The following is a 19,379-nucleotide window of genomic DNA, read 5'->3' as shown; positions in this document are numbered from 1 at the left end:
TACCTTTGGGACTCATTGGAACAAGCACTAAAAGTTACCAATTGTGTACAATTATTTAAAGTAAGTTACCATAAAGTAACCATAGATACCTTATAATGTCCTAGCAAATGTGTAATTTTATATACCCGTAAAATAAAGTACTACCGAAATCACTTCCTACTATGCTAGTTCACTTCCAGAGACATTTGAGAGAATGCCAGCCCATGCTAACTGCTTGCTTGCTAACCTGGCCTGCTCACTGCTAGCTTGCCCTGGTCTACTAGTTGCTGGCTTGTTTAGCTCTGGCCCACTAACTGTTAGCTTGTTAGCCTGCTAACTGTCTGAATCGCCGTGTCCCCAGCCAGCCCAACCACTCACTGGACCCATATGTTCACTTGGCTACGCATGCCTCTCTCTAATATCAATATGCCTTGTCCATTACTGTCCTGGTTAGTGATTACTGTCTTATTTCACTGTAGAGCCTCTAGCCCTGCTCAATATGCCTTAACCAACCATGTTGTTTCACCTCCTACATATGCGATGACATCACCTGTCTTAAACATCTCTAGAGACTATATCTCTCTCTTCATTACTCAATGCTTAGGTTAACCTCCAATATACTCACATCCTACCTTACCTTTGTCTGTACACTATGCCTTGAATCTATGCTATCGTGCCCAGAAACCTGCTCCTAAAAATTCACCTTTCCAGAAACAAGTCTCTCACTGTTGCCGCTTGCTACAGACCTCCCTCTGCCCCCAGCTGTGCCCTCGATACTATATGTGAACTGATTGCCCCCTATCTATCTTCTGAGCTCGTGCTCAAAGTCTGCGTCTCAAGTAGCATCAAGAAGTTAAACTCTGTTTTAAAGTCACCTTCCTCTCCAGCAACTGACTTAGGAAGGACACCTGTATCTTTGTAGTGACTGGGTGTATTGATACACCATCCAAAGTGTAATTAATAACTTCACCATGCTCAAAGGGATGCATATTCACCAATAGGTGCCCTCCTTTGCGAGGCATCACCCCCCTGTCTTTGTGGTCAAATCTCTGCTTGAAATGTACTAAGTGATTGTGGGACCTCACAGATCATTGTATTTGTGTGGTCCAGAGATGGAGTAGTCATTTAAAAATCATGTTAACCCCTATTATTGCACACGAAGTCCATGCAAAGTATTATGGGATTTGTTAATCCAGAACTTATTTAGGCTTGCCATAACAAAGGGGTTGAATACTCAATATATTTCAGCTTTTTATTTTTAATTAGTTTGTAAACCTTTCTTAAAAACAAAATTTAATGTTGACGTTATGAGTAGATCAGTCACACAAACTGTAACAAAACAAAATGTGTAAAAAGTGAACAGGAATGAATACTTTCTGAAGGTATTTCTGTATATCATGTGTTTTATGCCTCATTAAGGCAGTAAAATACTCTCTGGGACAGATTTACGAAATGTTTGCTCCTGTGAGAATTTTGCACCTTTTAGTTTTGTGGAACCATGAAAGTTGACACAGTCTTGTCTCTCTGACATTCTCAAGAGTCTTGAATTAGATTATATTTGATGTGTAAAGCTTCACCAAATATGTACTGGTTCTTATAGGTTTCACAATTATGTAGCTTTCGTTTGTAGAAATGTTGTCGTGTCACACAAACACAAAGACACTTCCACATTCATATAGAAATTATGACAAACAACAATATTACATTTTTAATTGCTTGTTTTTTTCATTTTTTTTCCAATATTGGACCAGAAACAATCAAGTTATTTTGTCTCTTTGTGAACTCCAAGATCTTCATAATCACTCTTCGAAACTGATTTTTTCTTAAGACATGTCTTAAGACATTTCAGTGAGGTTAAGTTTCCTTCTCTTTAAAAAATAATACAATATAGTAAAATATAGTACAATGTTTCTTCTCTTTACCAGTAGAAAACATGTAGATGTTACAGAGTACAGACAAATGGAACAAATGAGAGAGGGGAAAGGGAGCAACCCTGATTGTGAAAAACGAGATAAAACTAAGTCAAACATACTAGTTTTCCTCAAATTTGTCCTCACATACACTCACAGTTATAACCACATGAAGAGAGAGACAAACGTTTCATACTGAACAAGGAACACTGATCTTACATTTGAGCCGCAACCCATTTTCTTTTCACAGACAAAAATTTCCCCCTGCTTCCATGTCTTTTCTCACCCAGTGAAATCAGTTGCGGCTGCTGAGGGTTGGGCAGCTCATAATAACGGCTGGAACAGAGCGAAGGGAATGGCATCAAACCATGTGTTTGATGTATTTGATACTATTCCACCTAATCCGCTCCAGCAATTACCACGAGCCCTCCTCCCCAATTAAGGTGCCACCAACCTTCTGTGAGTCAATTTGATTTAGGTGTTGCCCTTTTGGCATATCACCGGACTATCTGATCAGGGCTTTGAGAAAGAGATACAGGAAGCAAACAGGAAGGGACACAACATGTGTTTGACGAGATGTTAGGAAACTGATGATTGGTGCCAGCTTTCGGCCACTGTTGGCTAAAGCCGAGCCAACCCAAGGATGGCAAGTAAGCTTTTATTCATCATCGTCATCATCATCATCATCGTCGTCGTCGTCATCTTCGTCGTCATCGTCATCATCATCATCATCATCGTCGTCATCATCATCATCATCATCATCATCATCATCATCGTCGTCGTCGTCGTCGTCATCATCATCATCATCATCATCATCATCATCATCATCATCATCATCGTCGTCGTCATCATCGTCATCATCATCATCATCTGGATCGATCTTTCCGGACAGCACATCCTCGATCCAGTCCTCAAGCTCATCAGCAGTGGGCATGTCCTCATCATCATCCATCTCCATCCACACACTGTCAGCCTATGAGGGAACACACACACAGTGAGATCACAATTTTAATGTCACGAAACAAGATGGAGACTAAGTCTGCACAAGACAGAAAGACACTGAAATTCAAGAGAGGCTTGGATGAGAAGACAGTGAGAGTAGACCATCAAAAACCTGAGGTTCCCAGAGAAGATGGATGGATGGATGGATGGATGGATAGATAGAAGAGAGAAGAGGATAACACAAAGGAGACGACAGAGACAAAGTAGGTGGGAAGATCAGACTTACATCTTCCACATCCACAACACCGATCTGAGGGGAACCGAGGTCAATGCCGAAGGTCTTCTCCCAGTAGGGCACAAGCTAAAAAGAGAGAGGGAGGTAGAGAGGGGAGATAGAGAGAGAAAATAAAAATATAAAAATACTACATATAGGCTTATTCTGAGTCTTGAAAAGTTCTGCTTTTCAAGTCCTTAGTGTATCTGTTGGACATTTCTAATATTCCCTTGTTAGACTAGTCGATACACATACAGGTGCAAAATTAATCATCTTGATCACATAATGAGTAGTTATTTGGGATTACAAAATGATTGCAGGATTCAGTGATTCTACACTGTCCAACTCCAATTTAGTCAGTCTCGAACACATGCAGCATATTCAGACGCCTTTACTTTCTTCACATTTTGTTACGTGACAGCCTCATTCTAAAAGGTATCAAATCGTTTTCTATTTCTATTTCAATCTACACACAATACCACACAATGACAAAGCAAAAACAGTTTTTTTGAGATTTTTTCAAATGTATAAAAAAACTGAAATGTTGTATTTACATAAGTATTTAGACCCTTTACTTCGTACTTTGTTGAAGCACCTTTGGCAGCGATTACAGCCTTGAGTATTCTTGGGTATGCCTCCAGAGTGGCACAGCAGTCTAAGGCACTGCATTGCAGTGCTAGAGGTGTCACTGCAGAACCTGGTTCGTACCCAGGCTGTGTCACAACCTGCCGTGATCGGGTGGTGACAATCGAGTACCATAGGGTGGTGACAATTTGCCCAGCGTCGCCCGGGTTAGAGGAGGGATTGGCCGTGGGGGTAGGCAGTCATTGCAAATCAGAATTTGTTCTTAACCTCACTAGGGTTTGTAGGACAGTAGTGCCCCACCTTGTCAACAGCCAGTGAAACTGCAGGGCGCCAAATTCAAAACAATAGAAATCCCATAATTAAAATGAAAGTGAATTTGCAGAGAGCCACATCAATTTACAGAAATACTCATAATAAACAATGATAAAAGATACAACTGTTATGCATGGAATTTTAGATCCCCTTCTCCTTAATGCAACCGCTGTGTCAGATTTAAAAAAAACAAAAAAAAACAAACCATGCAATAATCTGAGTACGGCGCTTAGACAACAAATCAAGCCAAACAGATATCCGCTATGTTGGAGTCAAAAGAAGTCAGAAATAGCATTATAAATATTCACTTACCTTTGATGATCTTCATCAGAATGCACTCCCAGGAATCCCAGTTCCACAATACATTTTCGTTTTGTTCGATAATGTCCATCATTTATGTCCATATTCCTCCTTGTTGTTCACATGTTCAGTACACAATCTAAACTCACGACACGCGTACAAGTCCAGCGGAAGGCACGGGAGAAAAGTCCAAAAAGTTATATTACAGTCCGTAGAAACATGTCAAACGAAGTATAGAATCAATCTTTAGGATGTTTTTAACATAAATCTCAATAATGTTCCAACCGGAGAATTCCCTTGTCTGTAGAATTGCAATGGAACAGAGCCCGCTCTCATGTGAACGCGCGAGACTGAGCTTGTGCCTCTCTGGCAGATCTCTAACTCATTCCCCTCTCATTCGTCCCCACTTCTCAGTAGAAGCATCAACCAATTTTTTTCTCAGGTCTTTGCCTGCCATATGAGTTCTGTTATACTCACAGACATCATTCAAACAGTTTTAGAAACTTCAGAGTGTTTTCTATCCAAATCTATAATTATATGCATATTCTAGCTTTTATGGCTGAGTAGCAGGCACATTAATTTGGGCACGCTTTTCATCCAAAATTCCCAATGCTGCCCCCTACCCTAGTGAAGTGAACTGACTTGCCTAGTATTTGGGGAGTTTATCCCATTCTTCTCTGCAGATCCTCTCAAGCTCTGTCAGGTTGGATGGGGAGTGTCGCCGCACAGGTATTTTCAGGTCCCTCCGGAGATGCCTGATCGGGTTTAAGTCCGGGCTCTGGCTGGTCCACTCAAGGACATTCAGAGACTAGTCCCGGAGCCACTCCTGTGTTGTCTTGGCTGTGTGCTTAGGGTTCGTATCCTGTTGAAAGGTGAGGCTTTGCCCGAGCCTGAGGTCCTTTGCACTCTAGAGCAGGTTTTCATCAAGGTTCTCTCTGTAGTCTCCCAGTCCCTGCCGCTGAAAAACATCCCCACAGCATGGTGTTCCCACCACCATGCGTCACTGTAGAGATGGTGCCAGGTTTCCTCCAGACGTGACACTTGGCATTCAGGCCAAAGGGTTGAATCTTGGTTTCATCAGACCAGAGAATCTTGTTTCTCATGGTCTGAAAGTCCTTTAGGTGCCTTTTGGAAAACGCCAACTGGGCTGTCTTGTGTCTTTTACTGTGGATTACCTTCCGTCCGGCCACTCTACCTTAAAGGCCTGATTGGTGGAGTGCTGCAGAGATGCTTGTCCTTCTGGAAGGTTCTCCCATCTCCATAGAGGAACCCTGGAGCTCTGTTAGAGTGACCATCAAGTTCTTGTTCACCTCCCTGACCAAGGCCCTTCTCTCCTGATTGCTCAGTTTGGCCGGGCGGCCAGCTCTAGGAAGTGTCTTGGTGGTTCCAAACTTCTTCCATTTAAGAATGAGGGAGGCCACTGTGTTCTTGGGGATCTTCAATTCTGCAGACAGTTTTTGGTACCATTCCCAAAATATGTGGCTTGACACAATCCTGTTTCGGAGCTCTATGGACAATTTCTTCGACCTCATGGCATGGTTTTTGTGCTGACAGGCACTGTCAACTGAGGGACCTTATATAGACAGGTGGGTGCCTTTCCAAATCATGTCCAATCAATTGAATTTAACACAGGTGGACTCCAATCAAGTTGTAGAAACATCTCAAAGATGATCAATGGAAACAGGATGCACCAGAGCTAAATTTTGAGGCTCATAGAAAATGGCATGAATACTTATGTAAATAAGTTATTTCAATGTATTTATTTTAATTTGCAAACATTTCTAAAAAGCTGTTTTTGCTTTGTCATTATGTGGTATTGTGTGTAGATTGATAAAAAAATGTAATCCATTTTAAATTTGTCTGTAATGTAACAAAATTAGGAAAAAGTTAAGGGGTCAGAATACCTTCCGAATGCACTGTACACAGTATGTTCAGCCAGTTCAAATATCTTCAGCCTGTTCTTACCAGGGGGAAGTCGTCGGGGTCGATCCAGATGATGCTGAGGTCGGGGTTGTCAGTGTTTTCACGGGCCACCTCTTTCAGGATCTCCAGGAACTCAAAACCGTCTTGGAAAAGTAAAAGGTTAGATAATGCAGTCTTTTAGCCACTTCTACACCCCAACATTGGAAGACAATTGTATTTTTATTATCTAACTTTTAGATGTTTTTATGACCAGATTTTTGAAAGAGCAGAGAATATATATATATATATATATATATATATATATATATATACTGTAGTGTATATATATAGAGTAAATGGTAAATATAAGAAAAAATATATAGTGAAACATTGCTTTGGACTAGTGCACTGTACATACCAGGGTCATCCTCCTCAGCGAAGGCTACAATGTGCTCTCCATCAATGTCATCTTCCTAAAGGAAGTAGGAAAGAAGGAACGCGACTCAGGCCTACTGTACATCTCCATGAGAAATAGGCCCACCGGACAGTTCCGCTTTCTAAATGTTTTAATAGTGAGTGAATAAATCTTACCCAGGTCTCGTACATGCTGTGGGGCTCGAGCTTCCTCAGAGTGGGCCTGGAATGAGAATGATATCAAGCCCTTTTACATCGGCAGTCATAGAGTGCATTCACAGTAACACGGCCTAGACCCAAAAGAGCAAGCAAGGAAAGGCTGAAGCAAGAGCACAGTGGCTTGGGAAAAGAAGTAATGTCGTTTGAACCACACTTTGTCTACATAACATAGTATAGGCCTTCTGGCTCTGCATTGTAGTTCAGCTGAACTGCAGGCCCTAACTCACCTGTCATGCTCCTCAATGTAGTCTACAAGCTCAGCCTCAGTGTACGGCTTTCCTGGGATGGTCACTGGTTCCTCCATGAAGGGCTCGTAGAAGTCAACCTCGTTCAACTTCATATTCAGCTTCTTGGCAATCTGGATATGGACAAAGAACATTAATTTGGCTATCAGAAATCTTGTTTCAACATGAAAAGATGAATTAACATTTTGAATTAAAGTATTTGCAATGTAACTAATATTATGTTTTGTGGACTAAACTTGATTTCCTAAGTTGACTTAACACTTCAAGGTAGTGCAGTAACTTATCTTTTCAAGTTAAGACTACTAAAAATGGTACACTGTATAGACAGTTGGTCTGCATTGGGGACAATGGAAATATTCCAGAATGGAGTTTAGAATATAGTTGTAGTGGCTTCCTTTCCTTTTTACCATAGCCACTGCCCAAGCCTGAAGCGGGGTTGTTTGGTACGCATACAGTCCACACTCAAGGTTTCCAAACGGCCAAACATTCAATGGCATCCAGGGATATGGTGCAACAAAAAAGTTTATTATTCGTATATCTAACAAGGAAATGATTCTCCAATCAACTTAAAGCATAGATTACTTAATATGGAAAATACATATTATGACCTGTATGTATGTCTGTATGGTCAAAAACTATACCGCTCCCGCATCTAGCAAGGACTCCCTCCCCCGAAGGCCCAACTTCCTGCCTTTATCCTAACACACTTACCACAATACAATGAATGGGCAAGAGGAGGGGTCCAAAAACTGAGTTACACTAACAAATGAATATATCTCAATCAGGTAAATATAAATCATAAAAGGTACGTACCTAATATTTCATCATATACATTAATATTTAATATATTTACATAAATATACATGGAGCTCCATATGGAGCTCCGTACAAATATGTCCAAATCGGCTCTAACAATAGTCAACTCTAATTTTACGCTCTGTGGTTCCGTACCTTGGGGTCAAAGGTGGCGAAGAACTTGATGAATGGATGGAACTCCTCGGCAGCATCGTCATACTCAATGAAGTCTGTAAAAGAGAAAAATAACATTAACCTAATGTGATATTGTCATTGACATACTTGATTGAGAAAATTGTCAGAATTCAGGCATAGAATACCTGCATGTGGCTCACAGAAATAGTTGTGACTAGCAACTCATTAGCCTGATCCCAGATATTTTTGTGCCAATTCAGTGACAATGACCATAGGAGTTGGCATGACAGCACAAACACATCTGGGACTAGGCTAGTAATTTCAGTCATGATTTCTCTGTTCTTTCCCACAGAGTTTGTTGGCTTTACTTACGGGGCGATTTTTCACTCTTGAAGTAGCCGACCAGCTTGATGTCCTCGTCAATGTTGTGGAAGCCCTTCAGCTCACGCTCATTATCAATTATCTCCACGGGGTCCTCAATCACCTGGACAGAGATTGCATGAGGGAGAAGAGATTAGAATAGAAGATTTTAGAAGGTCGAGAAAGATTTTACTGGCCTTATTTTATCTATCCTTTTTTTACCTGTTAATACACTACACTTCCGAGAGTGTTTACACAGTAATAAAAACAAGTTAAAGTGAAGTTACAACCAAATGACTGAGAGCAAAATGAGGTGGCACGACAACTAAATGACTATATAATGTTATAACAGTTACTCACGTCGTAGAGGAACTCCACTAGGGTGTCAGCGGCCAGCTCACCGTCATACTCAATGATCTCATTATCAATAAAGATGTAGATGCTCTCCACCTCGTCCAGACCTGAGGAGGGATGAGGACAGGTTAGAGATGCTGTTTAGGGGCTAGGGAGGGGGCTAGGGCAGGGAGGGGGCTAGGGAAGGGATGGGGCTAGGTAAGGGAGGGGACTAGGGAAGGGATGGGGCTAGGTTAGGGAGGGGGCTAGGGAAGGGATAGTGCTATGGAAGGTTGGGGGCTAGGGAAGGGAGGGGGCTAGGGAAGGGATGGGGCTAGGTAAGGCATGGGGCTAGGGAAGGGAGGGGCTAGGGAAGGGATGGGGCTTGGTAAGGGAGGGGGCTATGTAAGGGATGGGGCTAGGTAAGGGATGGGGCTAGGGAAAGGATAGGGCTAGGGAAGGGAGGGGGCTATGAAGGGATGGGACTAAGGAAGGGATGGGGCTAGAGGAGGGATGGGGCTAGGTAAGGGATGGGGCTAGGTAAGGGATGGGACTAAGGAAGGGATGGGGCTAGAGAAGGGATGGGGCTAGGGAAGGGATGGGGATAGGGAAAGGATGGGGCTAGGTAAGGGAGAGGGCTAGGGAAAGGATGAGGCTAGGTAAGGGATGGAATGGGGCTAGGATGGGGATGGGGGCTAGAGAAGGGATGGGACTAGGGAAGGGATGGGATGGGGCTAGGGAGGGGATGGGGGCTAGGGGCTAGGAAGGGGCTAGGGAAGGGATGGGGCTAGGGAAGGGATGGGGCTAGGGAAGAGGTGGCGACTAGAGAAGGGATGGGGCTAGATAAGGGATGGGGCTAGATAAGAGATGGGGCTATGGGCTAGGGAAGGGGCTAATGAAGGGATGGGGCTAGGGAGGGGATGGGGGCTAGAGAAAGGATGGGGCTAGAGAAGGGATGGGTCTAGGTAGGGATGGGGCTAGGGGATAGGGAAGGGGCTAGGGAAGGGATGGGGCTAGGTAGGAGATGGGGCTAGGGAAGGGGATGGGGAAGGGATGGGGCTAGGTAAAGGATGGGGCTAGGGAAGGGAGGGGGCTAGTTAAGGGATGGGACTAGGGAAGGGATGGGGCTAGAGAAGGGATGGGGCTAGGGAAGGGATGGGGATAGGGAAGGGATGGGGCTAGAGAAGGGATGGGGCTAGGGGAGGGATAAGGACAGGTTAGAGATGCTGTTTAGGGGCTAGGGAGGGGGCTAGGGCAGGGAGGGGGCTAGGGAAGGGATGGGGCTAGGTAAGGGAGGGGACTAGGGAAGGGATGGGGCTAGGTTAGGGAGGGGGCTAGGGAAGGGATAGGGCTATGGAAGGTTGGGGGCTAGGGAAGGGAGGGGGCTAGGGAAGGGATGGGGCTAGGTAAGGCATGGGGCTAGGGAAGGGAGGGGCTAGGGAAGGGATGGGGCTTGGTAAGGGAGGGGGCTATGTAAGGGATGGGGCTAGGTAAGGGATGGGGCTAGGGAAAGGATAGGGCTAGGGAAGGGAGGGGGCTATGAAGGGATGGGACTAAGGAAGGGATGGGGCTAGGTAAGGGATGGGGCTAGGTAAGGGATGGGACTAAGGAAGGGATGGGGCTAGAGAAGGGATGGGGCTAGGGAAGGGATGGGGATAGGGAAAGGATGGGGCTAGGTAAGGGAGAGGGCTAGGGAAAGGATGAGGCTAGGTAAGGGATGGAATGGGGCTAGGATGGGGATGGGGGCTAGAGAAGGGATGGGACTAGGGAAGGGATGGGATGGGGCTAGGGAGGGGATGGGGGCTAGGGGCTAGGAAGGGGCTAGGGAAGGGATGGGGCTAGGGAAGGGATGGGGCTAGGGAAGAGGTGGCGACTAGAGAAGGGATGGGGCTAGATAAGGGATGGGGCTAGATAAGAGATGGGGCTATGGGCTAGGGAAGGGGCTAATGAAGGGATGGGGCTAGGGAGGGGATGGGGGCTAGAGAAAGGATGGGGCTAGAGAAGGGATGGGTCTAGGTAGGGATGGGGCTAGGGGATAGGGAAGGGGCTAGGGAAGGGATGGGGCTAGGTAGGAGATGGGGCTAGGGGCTAGGGAAGGGGATGGGGAAGGGATGGGGCTAGGTAAAGGATGGGGCTAGGGAAGGGAGGGGGCTAGTTAAGGGATGGGACTAGGGAAGGGATGGGATGGGGCTAGGGAGGGGATGGGGGCTAGGGGATAGGAAGGGGCTAGGGAAGGGATGGGGCTAGGGAAGGGATGGGGCTAGGGAAGAGGTGGCGACTAGAGAAGGGATGGGGCTAGATAAGGGATGGGGCTAGATAAGAGATGGGGCTATGGGCTAGGGAAGGGGCTAATGAAGGGATGGGGCTAGGGAGGGGATGGGGGCTAGAGAAAGGATGGGGCTAGAGAAGGGATGGGTCTAGGTAGGGATGGGGCTAGGGGATAGGGAAGGGGCTAGGGAAGGGATGGGGCTAGGTAGGAGATGGGGCTAGGGGCTAGGGAAGGGGATGGGGAAGGGATGGGGCTAGGTAAAGGATGGGGCTAGGGAAGGGAGGGGGCTAGTTAAGGGATGGGACTAGGGAAGGGATGGGATGGGGCTAGGGAGGGGATGGGGGCTAGGGGATAGGAAGGGGCTAGGGATGGGATGGGGCTAGGGAAGGGATGGGGCTAGGGAAGAGGTGGCGACTAGAGAAGGGATGGGGCTAGATAAGGGATGGGGCTAGATAAGAGATGGGGCTATGGGCTAGGGAAGGGGCTAATGAAGGGATGGGGCTAGGGAGGGGATGGGGGCTAGAGAAAGGATGGGGCTAGAGAAGGGATGGGTCTAGGTAGGGATGGGGCTAGGGGATAGGGAAGGGGCTAGGGAAGGGATGGGGCTAGGTAGGAGATGGGGCTAGGGGCTAGGGAAGGGGATGGGGAAGGGATGGGGCTAGGTAAAGGATGGGGCTAGGGAAGGGAGGGGGCTAGTTAAGGGATGGGACTAGGGAAGGGATGGGGCTAGAGAAGGGATGGGGCTAGGGAAGGGATGGGGATAGGGAAGGGATGGGGCTAGAGAAGGGATGGGGCTAGGGAAGGGATGGGGCTAGGGAAGGGATGGGGATAGGGAAGGGATGGGGCTAGAGAAGGGATGGGGCTAGAGAAGGGATGGGGGTAGGGAAGGGATGTAAAGGGGCTAGGATGGGGATGGGGGCTAGGGAGGGGCTAGGGAAGGGGATGGGGGCTAGGGAAGGGATGGGGCTAGGGAAGAGGTGGGGACTAGAGAAGGGATGGGGCTAGATAAGGGATGGGGCTAGGTAAGGGATGGGCCTATGGGGGGGATGGGGGCTAGAGAAAGGATGGGGCTAGATAAGGGATGAGGCTAGGGAAGGGGCTAGGGAAGGGATGGGGCTAGGGAAGGGATGGGGCTAGGGGCTACGGAAGGGATGGGGCTAGGTAAGAGATGGGGCTAGGGAAGGGATGGGGCTAGGGAGGGATGTGGGCTAGGGAAGGGATAGGGCTTAGGAAGGAATGGGGGCTACGGAAGGGATGGGGGCTAGGTAATAGGTAAGGGATGGGGCTAGGAAAGGGATGGGACTTAGGAAGGGATGGGGGCTAGGTAATAGGTAAGGGATGGGGCTAGGAAAGGGATGGGACTTATGAAGGGATGGGGGCTACGGAAGGGATGGTGCTAGGTATAGGTAAGGGATGGAGCTAGGGAAGGGATGGGGCTAGGGAAGGGATGAGGCTAGGGAAAGGATTGGGGCTAGGAAAGGGATGGGGACTATGGAAGGGATGGGGCTAGGTATAGGTAAGGGATGGGAATAGGGAAGGGATGGGGCTAGGGAAAGGATGGGGGCTAGGGAAGGGATGGGGGCTAGGTAATAGGCAAGGGATGGGGCTAGAGGCTAGGGAAGGGATGGGGGCTAGGTAATAGGCAAGGGATGGGGCTAGATGCTAGGGAAGGGATGGGGCAGATTAGAAACTCTGGGGACTAGGGTTTAGAGGACAGGTTTGGAACTCTACTTAAGGTCTAGAGGACAGATTAAGATCTTTACTTAGGATCTAGGGTTTAGGGGACATGCTAGGAACTCTGGTTAGGGGTTATGGTTTAGGGGACAGGTTAGAAAATATACTTAGGGTTGAGGATTTAGGGGGACATGTTAGAGACTCTGGCTAGGGGCTAGGAGATAGGGGCTAGGGAAGGGATGGGACTAGGTAAGGGATGGGACTAGGGAAGGGATGGGGCTAGAGAAGGGATGGGGCTAGGTAAGGGATGGGATGGTGCTAGGGAGGGGATGGGATGGGGCTAGGGAGGGGATGGGGGCTAGAGAAGGGATGGGGCTAGGGAAGGGATGGGCAAGTAAATTGGTAACAAGACATTCTTCTCACCTGTAAAATAATGTATTATTTTATCTGCACAGTATGAACATAAAGTGAGTTACTCCCTCCTGAAGTAGAATGCTTTAGTTGTTTAATTGCATACCGGTGACTGAGCCACCTTTTCTTCCATGGCAGTGACAGTACAAGATAAGGATGTCTGTACAGAGGGAGCTGCAAGTCAGTTAGAAAATGAAAGTGTGAAATAATCAGATCTCTGCAAAGGAATGTTTTTTCAGTTAGAAACTGAGTGTGAAACTCAGATCTCTGCAAGGAATGTTGCTGGACAACTACAGCTCTCTGGTGGCTGAATGATCTACTGAGGGTGATAGTGAAGCTTATACGTGTCTAGGCTGTAGAGCCCTGACTTCTTCCTGAACATGTAACATGACAATAACCTTTCCTAACCAGAACTAGGACAGATTTTATTCCTTGTTTGGAAAAACTCTGCCCTTCCCATATAATATGTTCTGTGTTATAAAGATATCTTACACAGTTACTAGATTGGGTCCAGAGTTCTGCGTACTGTAAATGCAATGGTTTCTTTTCAATCTTTTTTTGCCCATCGGCAAACCTTTGATTAGTGGAATCAGGTGTGTAGGGACTGAACTTTAGACATGTATTTGTTCAAGGCAGTGACAGTACGAGATAAGCATAAAATATTACATGGTATTATAAGGACAAAGATACAGAGAGCTGCAAGTCATTTAGAAACTGAAAGTGAGACTCAGATCTCTCTGTGAGGAATGTTTGTTGAGCACTACAGCTCTCTGGTGGCTGAATGATGTACTGAGGGGGATACTGAAGCAATAAGGCCCGAGGGGGTGTGATATATGGCCAATATACGACTGCTAAGGGCTGTTGTTAGGCACAACGCAAAGTGGGGTGCCAGGACACAGTCCTTAGCCATGGTATATTGACCATATATCACAAACCCCCGAGGTGTCGTATTGCTATTATAAACTTGTTACCAAAGTAATTAGAGCAGTACAAATATATGTTTTGTCAAACCCGTGGTATACGATATGATATACCACGGCGGTCAGACAATTAGCATTCAGGGCTCGAACCACCCAATTTATAACGAGGCTTTTATGTGTCTGTAGGTCTACTACTGTAAGTCTACAACTGTACATCTACTACTGTAGGTCTGCTATTATATTTTGTTTAAACTTGAAAATAGGTTTGGGTCCAATCCAATACAACACTACACAGAGTGAAACCCTCTGTATTTTGAATGGTGGCAGCATCATATTATGGGTATGCTTGTCACTTGCAGGAGCTCGGGAGTTTGTCAGGATCAAAATAAAAATGAGCAAACCCCAGGTAAACGGTTAGAGGAAAACCTCCCTAAAATCTAACCCTGGGATGGAGTTTTTATTTTCAACGGGACAATTACACAACATTTTAATGTTAATTCCAAAGCTCATGTGTTGAGTAATATGTGTTGAGTGTTTCTGAATGGTCGAGTCAGTCAGGAACTCAGAGACAAGGTTTGAATATTGCTGTCCATCAATGACTCCCAACCAAATTGTCTGAGCATGTTGCTTTAAGAGTTGTGCAAAGTTTGTAGAATCTTATTCAAAATGATTCACAGCTGTAATTGTCTGCCAAACGTGCTTCCAACAAGTTGTGTGTCACATTGTTGTGTGAAGACATACGCAATCAAAACATCTTCATATTTGATTAATTAAGAACATTTTCTATAATTTTTCTTTCACTTTCAAAATGTGGAGTAGGTTGTCTAGAACAGCAGGAAAAAAATCGAATTTAATCCCTTTTTACATTTAATATTAAGATAGCAAAATGTGAAGAGTGTGCGAGGGGTGTCTAGACTTTCACTAGGCACTGGCTGTGAATCATTTGAGTTAGTTCAGGGCTACAACAAAATTGTGAAATGTCTGGGGGTCCCGAGGAGAGATTTGAATATCACTGCTCTCATGTATTTCAACAGGAACGATACCACACCTCGGGCAGAAGAGGGCAGGAGAGATCAGGATTCTATGTGAAGTCAGACAGAAAGACTGAGGTTTAATCGATGATGAAAAGGGGGTCAAGAGATGAGTGAGCTTTTACCCAGCTTCTTGGCGACAGAGAGGTCCTTCTTCTCATCCACAAGACCGAATCCAATGTCTTCATCATCGATATCATCAAGAACCTGGGCTGCAAGCTACAGAGAAGAGAGAGAAGAGAGAAAGAAAGAAAGAAAGAAAGAAAGAAAGAATGAAAGAATGAAAGAAAGAAAGAAAGAAAGAAAGAAAGAAAGAAAGAAAGAAAGAAAGAAAGAAAGAAAGAAAGAAAGAAAGAGATGGAGCTGTATCAGAGCACATGGACCCTAGCATCCTAGCGTCTGTTTTACGCTCCATTTTTGGATTTCTAGATCTTACTTATTTGAACAACCTTGAATGGATCTGACAGGTATCAGCAATATCGCTATAGCTCAACTGTGTCCTCTGATAGGCTAGGTGACATTTTCAACATATTGCTTATCCAATCATTAACCTATCCAATCATTTCAGATCTACACAACTGCCTAAAGGGACAGGGGGTTGACTTAGAACGGAATAGATATGTGTATGCCCCCCCCCCTATGTTAATAGATGTGCCATACCTCAGGAATGAGGTGCTCAGCACTCCAGTCCTAGACACATATGACCACATTGCACTCCAATGGACTGCATGGAAAATATATTTCCCACATACTCTGTAAGCACTCACACCCCCAACCACAGCATTTCCTCCCTCTTTCAAGGCCTTAAAAGCAAAAGCCTTAGAGCGCTGCCTTGCACTTTCTAAATCTGTGTGAAACTGGACCTATTGATGGATAGTTAGCCCAGCGAATGAGAGGTCAGAGAGAGAAGAGAAGGGGGGGCATGTTCCTAGTGTGTCATCAGGAAGAGACGTGGTCACGACAGGTGCAGTGGGCTGGTGGAAAAGGAGAAGGGCTCACGCTTTGTGAGAGTAAACTTACATACACACGCTCACTAACACCTACTTGCAAAGACACACACAAACACACACACACACAGACTCCCACACACACAGATGCACAAACACACATACTTTGTTCTCATTTTATAGCAGTCTATGGCAGTACATGGAACAAAATATCAGTAAAAAAAACATTGTACTCCAATTGATGTCTAAGAATCACATAATTACAAATGTCTTAATTACAAATGTCTACAGAATGGGTATCATTCAAAAGCAGGCACTATCCATCAAGGAATATCCATTGATATGTCCAGCCCACACAGTCAAGCTAGGCAACATCCACCATAGCCAGGTCACGGTTCGGTCCCAGCCTCAACTCCACCTCAGCCATAACAACAGCCCTGAGATCCATTTTGGTTTGGACTGTGCTACCTGGTATCCTTGGGACGGCCTTATCCTAAACCCTGACCACAACCCTTACCTAACCCATTTTAAATGTCAACTTCAAATGGGGTTGGGAAGTCCCCAGGATCCCAGATAGCACGGACCATTCCCGGATAGCACCAAACCAAGATGGGCGACAAAACAAGAAGGCCAACGTTATGTGGCTCAATCCGGTTTACAATAAAGCCAGTGTGACAAGTCCTGCTCTCGTGCCAAGCAATTCCTTTGGGCCAGCATCTGTGTTTTGCATGAAATTGTTGAAAGGATGAATGAATGAATGAATGAATGAATGAATGAATGAATGAATGAATGAAAGGATAAAGGGGTTAGACTGTAGACTGTTTCCGTTTGTTTTGTTGTTTCGGTGACCTTTATTTGCAACATTACTTTCACTGCTGTAGTACAGAGAAGCAGTAATAGCCTGCTTCCCAAATGGCACCCTATTCCCTGTATAGTGCACTACTTTTGAACAGAGCCCATAGGGAATATGGTGCCATTTGGGACGATGCGATAGAGCAAGCTGCTGAGGGTTTTTCTGTAGGGCAGCAGTTTTGTTGAGGGCTGGTTCGAAGGCCTGGACATACCTGGAACGTCAGGGCAGCTGGACTGGTGAGTAACTGTAAAGAGAAGTTATGCTTTAGCACAGGACATTGACGCGTAGTCCGGGATTCAATCAAAGGTGCATTGATGACAAGAGCACCGCTCTAGACTCTTTAAGGTCATTTATGCTTGAGCCAACATCCGCAGAGTTACCATGAATGCGATCTCCACGAAAGACGGAGAAATTGCCTTTAAAATGTGCGTTGTTGACAATGCGTCTTTGATTGATTGTATAACCACTACAAGACTGAGTAAACAAGGGACAGTAAACAAGGGATGGTAAACAAAGGATAGTAAACAAATGGACCAAGGACAGTGAACAAAGCATAACATAGTGTATGTGTCCCAATATCCATATTCATGTAGAGTGCATTGTCACTATATTACTTTTTACTTTATAGTAAATATATACTATTCACTAATATCCCACTGGGCACAGACTTCACTTAAACATATATTCCATGTTGGTTCAACGTGATTTCGTGGAAATGACGTGGCAACAACGTTGATTCAACCAGTGTGTGCCCAGTGGGATTACTTGCCGATTTCATTACGTCATCATAAAACATATTATGTTAGTATCATGAATATGGATATTAAGACATACGGACAGAGTCATGACATCACAGGACAGTGAATAGAATGTAGAATACTTCCACTATACAGGACAGTCCATAGAACACAGAGATGGTGACGGGTCAAGAGGCAGAGTACAGAACAATCTAACTTCAATGGAGGTCGGAGTTCCGACTTTAGAATAAGCGCAAATGCTCTTTGAACCACAAAGATTCACAAAGTGTCTTAAAAACCTGTTGAGTGTAGGGGGCAGTATTTTGATGTTTGGATGAAAAACGTTCCCAAATGAAACTGCCTATTTCTCAGGCCCAGAATCTAGAATATGCATATAATTGTCAGATTAGGATAGAAAACACTCTAAAGTGTCCAAAACTGTCAAAATATTGTCTGTGAGTATAACAGAACTGATATTGCAGGCGAAAACCTAAGGAAAATCCAACCCGGAAGTGCTGTTTTTCCTGACAGTTCTCTGTTCCATTGCCTGCCTTCGCTCCATTTAAAGGGATATCAACCAGATTCCTTTTCCCATGGCTTCCCCGTGGTGTGAACAGTCTTTAGACATAGTTTCAGGCTTTTACTTTGAAAAATGAGCGAGATGGTGGCTGGGTGCCAGCAGCGTTTTGCATGTGCAACAGCTTGGAGCAGACATTTTCTCTCTCTCTCCTAATGAAGAAGCTACAGTCCCGGTTGAAATATTATCGATTATATATTGTAAAAACAACCTGAGGATTGATTATAAAAAACGTTTGACATGTTTCTACGAACTATACGGATACTATTTGGATTTTTCGTCTGCCTGGTCGTGACCGCTCGAGCCTGTGGATTTCTGAACATAATGTGCCAACCAAATGGAGGTATTTTGGATATAAAAATAATTTATTGTATAACTGGGAGTCTCGTGAGTGCAAACATCCGAAGATCATCAAAGGTAAGCGATTCATTTTATTGCTTTTCTGACTTTTGTGACTAATCTACTTGGCTGCTAGCTGTTTGTAATGTTTTGTCTACTGAGAGAGATGTCCTTACATAAACACTTGGTATGCTTTCACCGAAAATAATTTTTGAAATCTGACATGCCAAGTGGATTAACAACAAGCTAAGCTGTGTCTTGCTATATAGCACTTGTGATTTCATGAAGATTAAATATTTTTAGTAATTTAATTTGAATTTGGCACTCTGCAATTCAGCGGATGTTGATGAAAATGATCCCGCTAACGGGATAGGTGCATCAAGAAGTTTTAAAGTAGGAGTACTGATTTAGAATCAGTACGGCATTTTAGATAATAATAAATAAGACAGGAGGGACCTGATCTAGAAGCAGCACTCCTACTCTGAGACGCTTTTTGAATGAACATTTTGCTATGCAACATACAAAGGATCCATTATGACATGCAGGTCTGCTGTATAGTAAACCACTAGCCAGCCCAGTCGTCCTCCCACAGGTTGACCATTTGATCTCCTAACTTTCTATCTAGCCATTTCTGATCATTTCCACCTATATCTCTGATATGTTACACTATCAATCATCTCCTCACAGAGAAATCACTGTCACTTCTGTTTCTCTCTGACTTGCATTTCCTATCTGATTCATTGTGACTATCACTTTCGCTCTCTCTCTCTCACTGTCTGTCTGTCTGTCTGTCTGTCTGTCTGTCTGTCTGTCTACAGTAATAATAATAACAGTAATAATAATAGCATTAATAATAATAACAGTAAGAATTACAATAACAGCAATAATAATAACAAATAATAATAACAGCAATAAT

General features: G+C 44.8%; 1 protein-coding gene across 2 annotated transcripts in view; it reads right to left on the bottom strand.

The window, feature by feature from the left end:
- Positions 1-1,217: 1,217 nt before the first annotated feature.
- LOC139415939 (calsequestrin-1-like) overlaps positions 1,218-19,379 on the bottom strand; it is a 31,463-nt gene continuing 13,301 nt past the window's right edge. Inside the window, exons 2-12 of one of the 2 annotated variants that reach the window (XM_071164127.1) lie at positions 17,022-17,054; positions 15,136-15,229; positions 8,733-8,833; positions 8,385-8,496; positions 8,034-8,107; positions 7,065-7,195; positions 6,796-6,841; positions 6,623-6,677; positions 6,268-6,368; positions 3,118-3,192; positions 1,218-2,862 (exon numbers count right to left, since the gene is read on the bottom strand). In XM_071164127.1, the coding sequence (XP_071020228.1) occupies positions 2,548-2,862; positions 3,118-3,192; positions 6,268-6,368; positions 6,623-6,677; positions 6,796-6,841; positions 7,065-7,195; positions 8,034-8,107; positions 8,385-8,496; positions 8,733-8,833; positions 15,136-15,229; positions 17,022-17,054 (1,137 nt within the window). In that variant the 3' untranslated portion in view covers positions 1,218-2,547. The remainder of the gene's footprint in view (positions 2,863-3,117; positions 3,193-6,267; positions 6,369-6,622; positions 6,678-6,795; positions 6,842-7,064; positions 7,196-8,033; positions 8,108-8,384; positions 8,497-8,732; positions 8,834-15,135; positions 15,230-17,021; positions 17,055-19,379) is intronic. The other variant, XM_071164128.1, reaches the window with a different exon arrangement.

The sequence above is a fragment of the Oncorhynchus clarkii genome, chromosome 9 (genome assembly GCF_045791955.1).
Source record: "Oncorhynchus clarkii lewisi isolate Uvic-CL-2024 chromosome 9, UVic_Ocla_1.0, whole genome shotgun sequence".
Lineage (NCBI taxonomy): Eukaryota > Metazoa > Chordata > Actinopteri > Salmoniformes > Salmonidae > Oncorhynchus > Oncorhynchus clarkii.
This window is presented reverse-complemented; position numbering and strand designations above follow the sequence as displayed.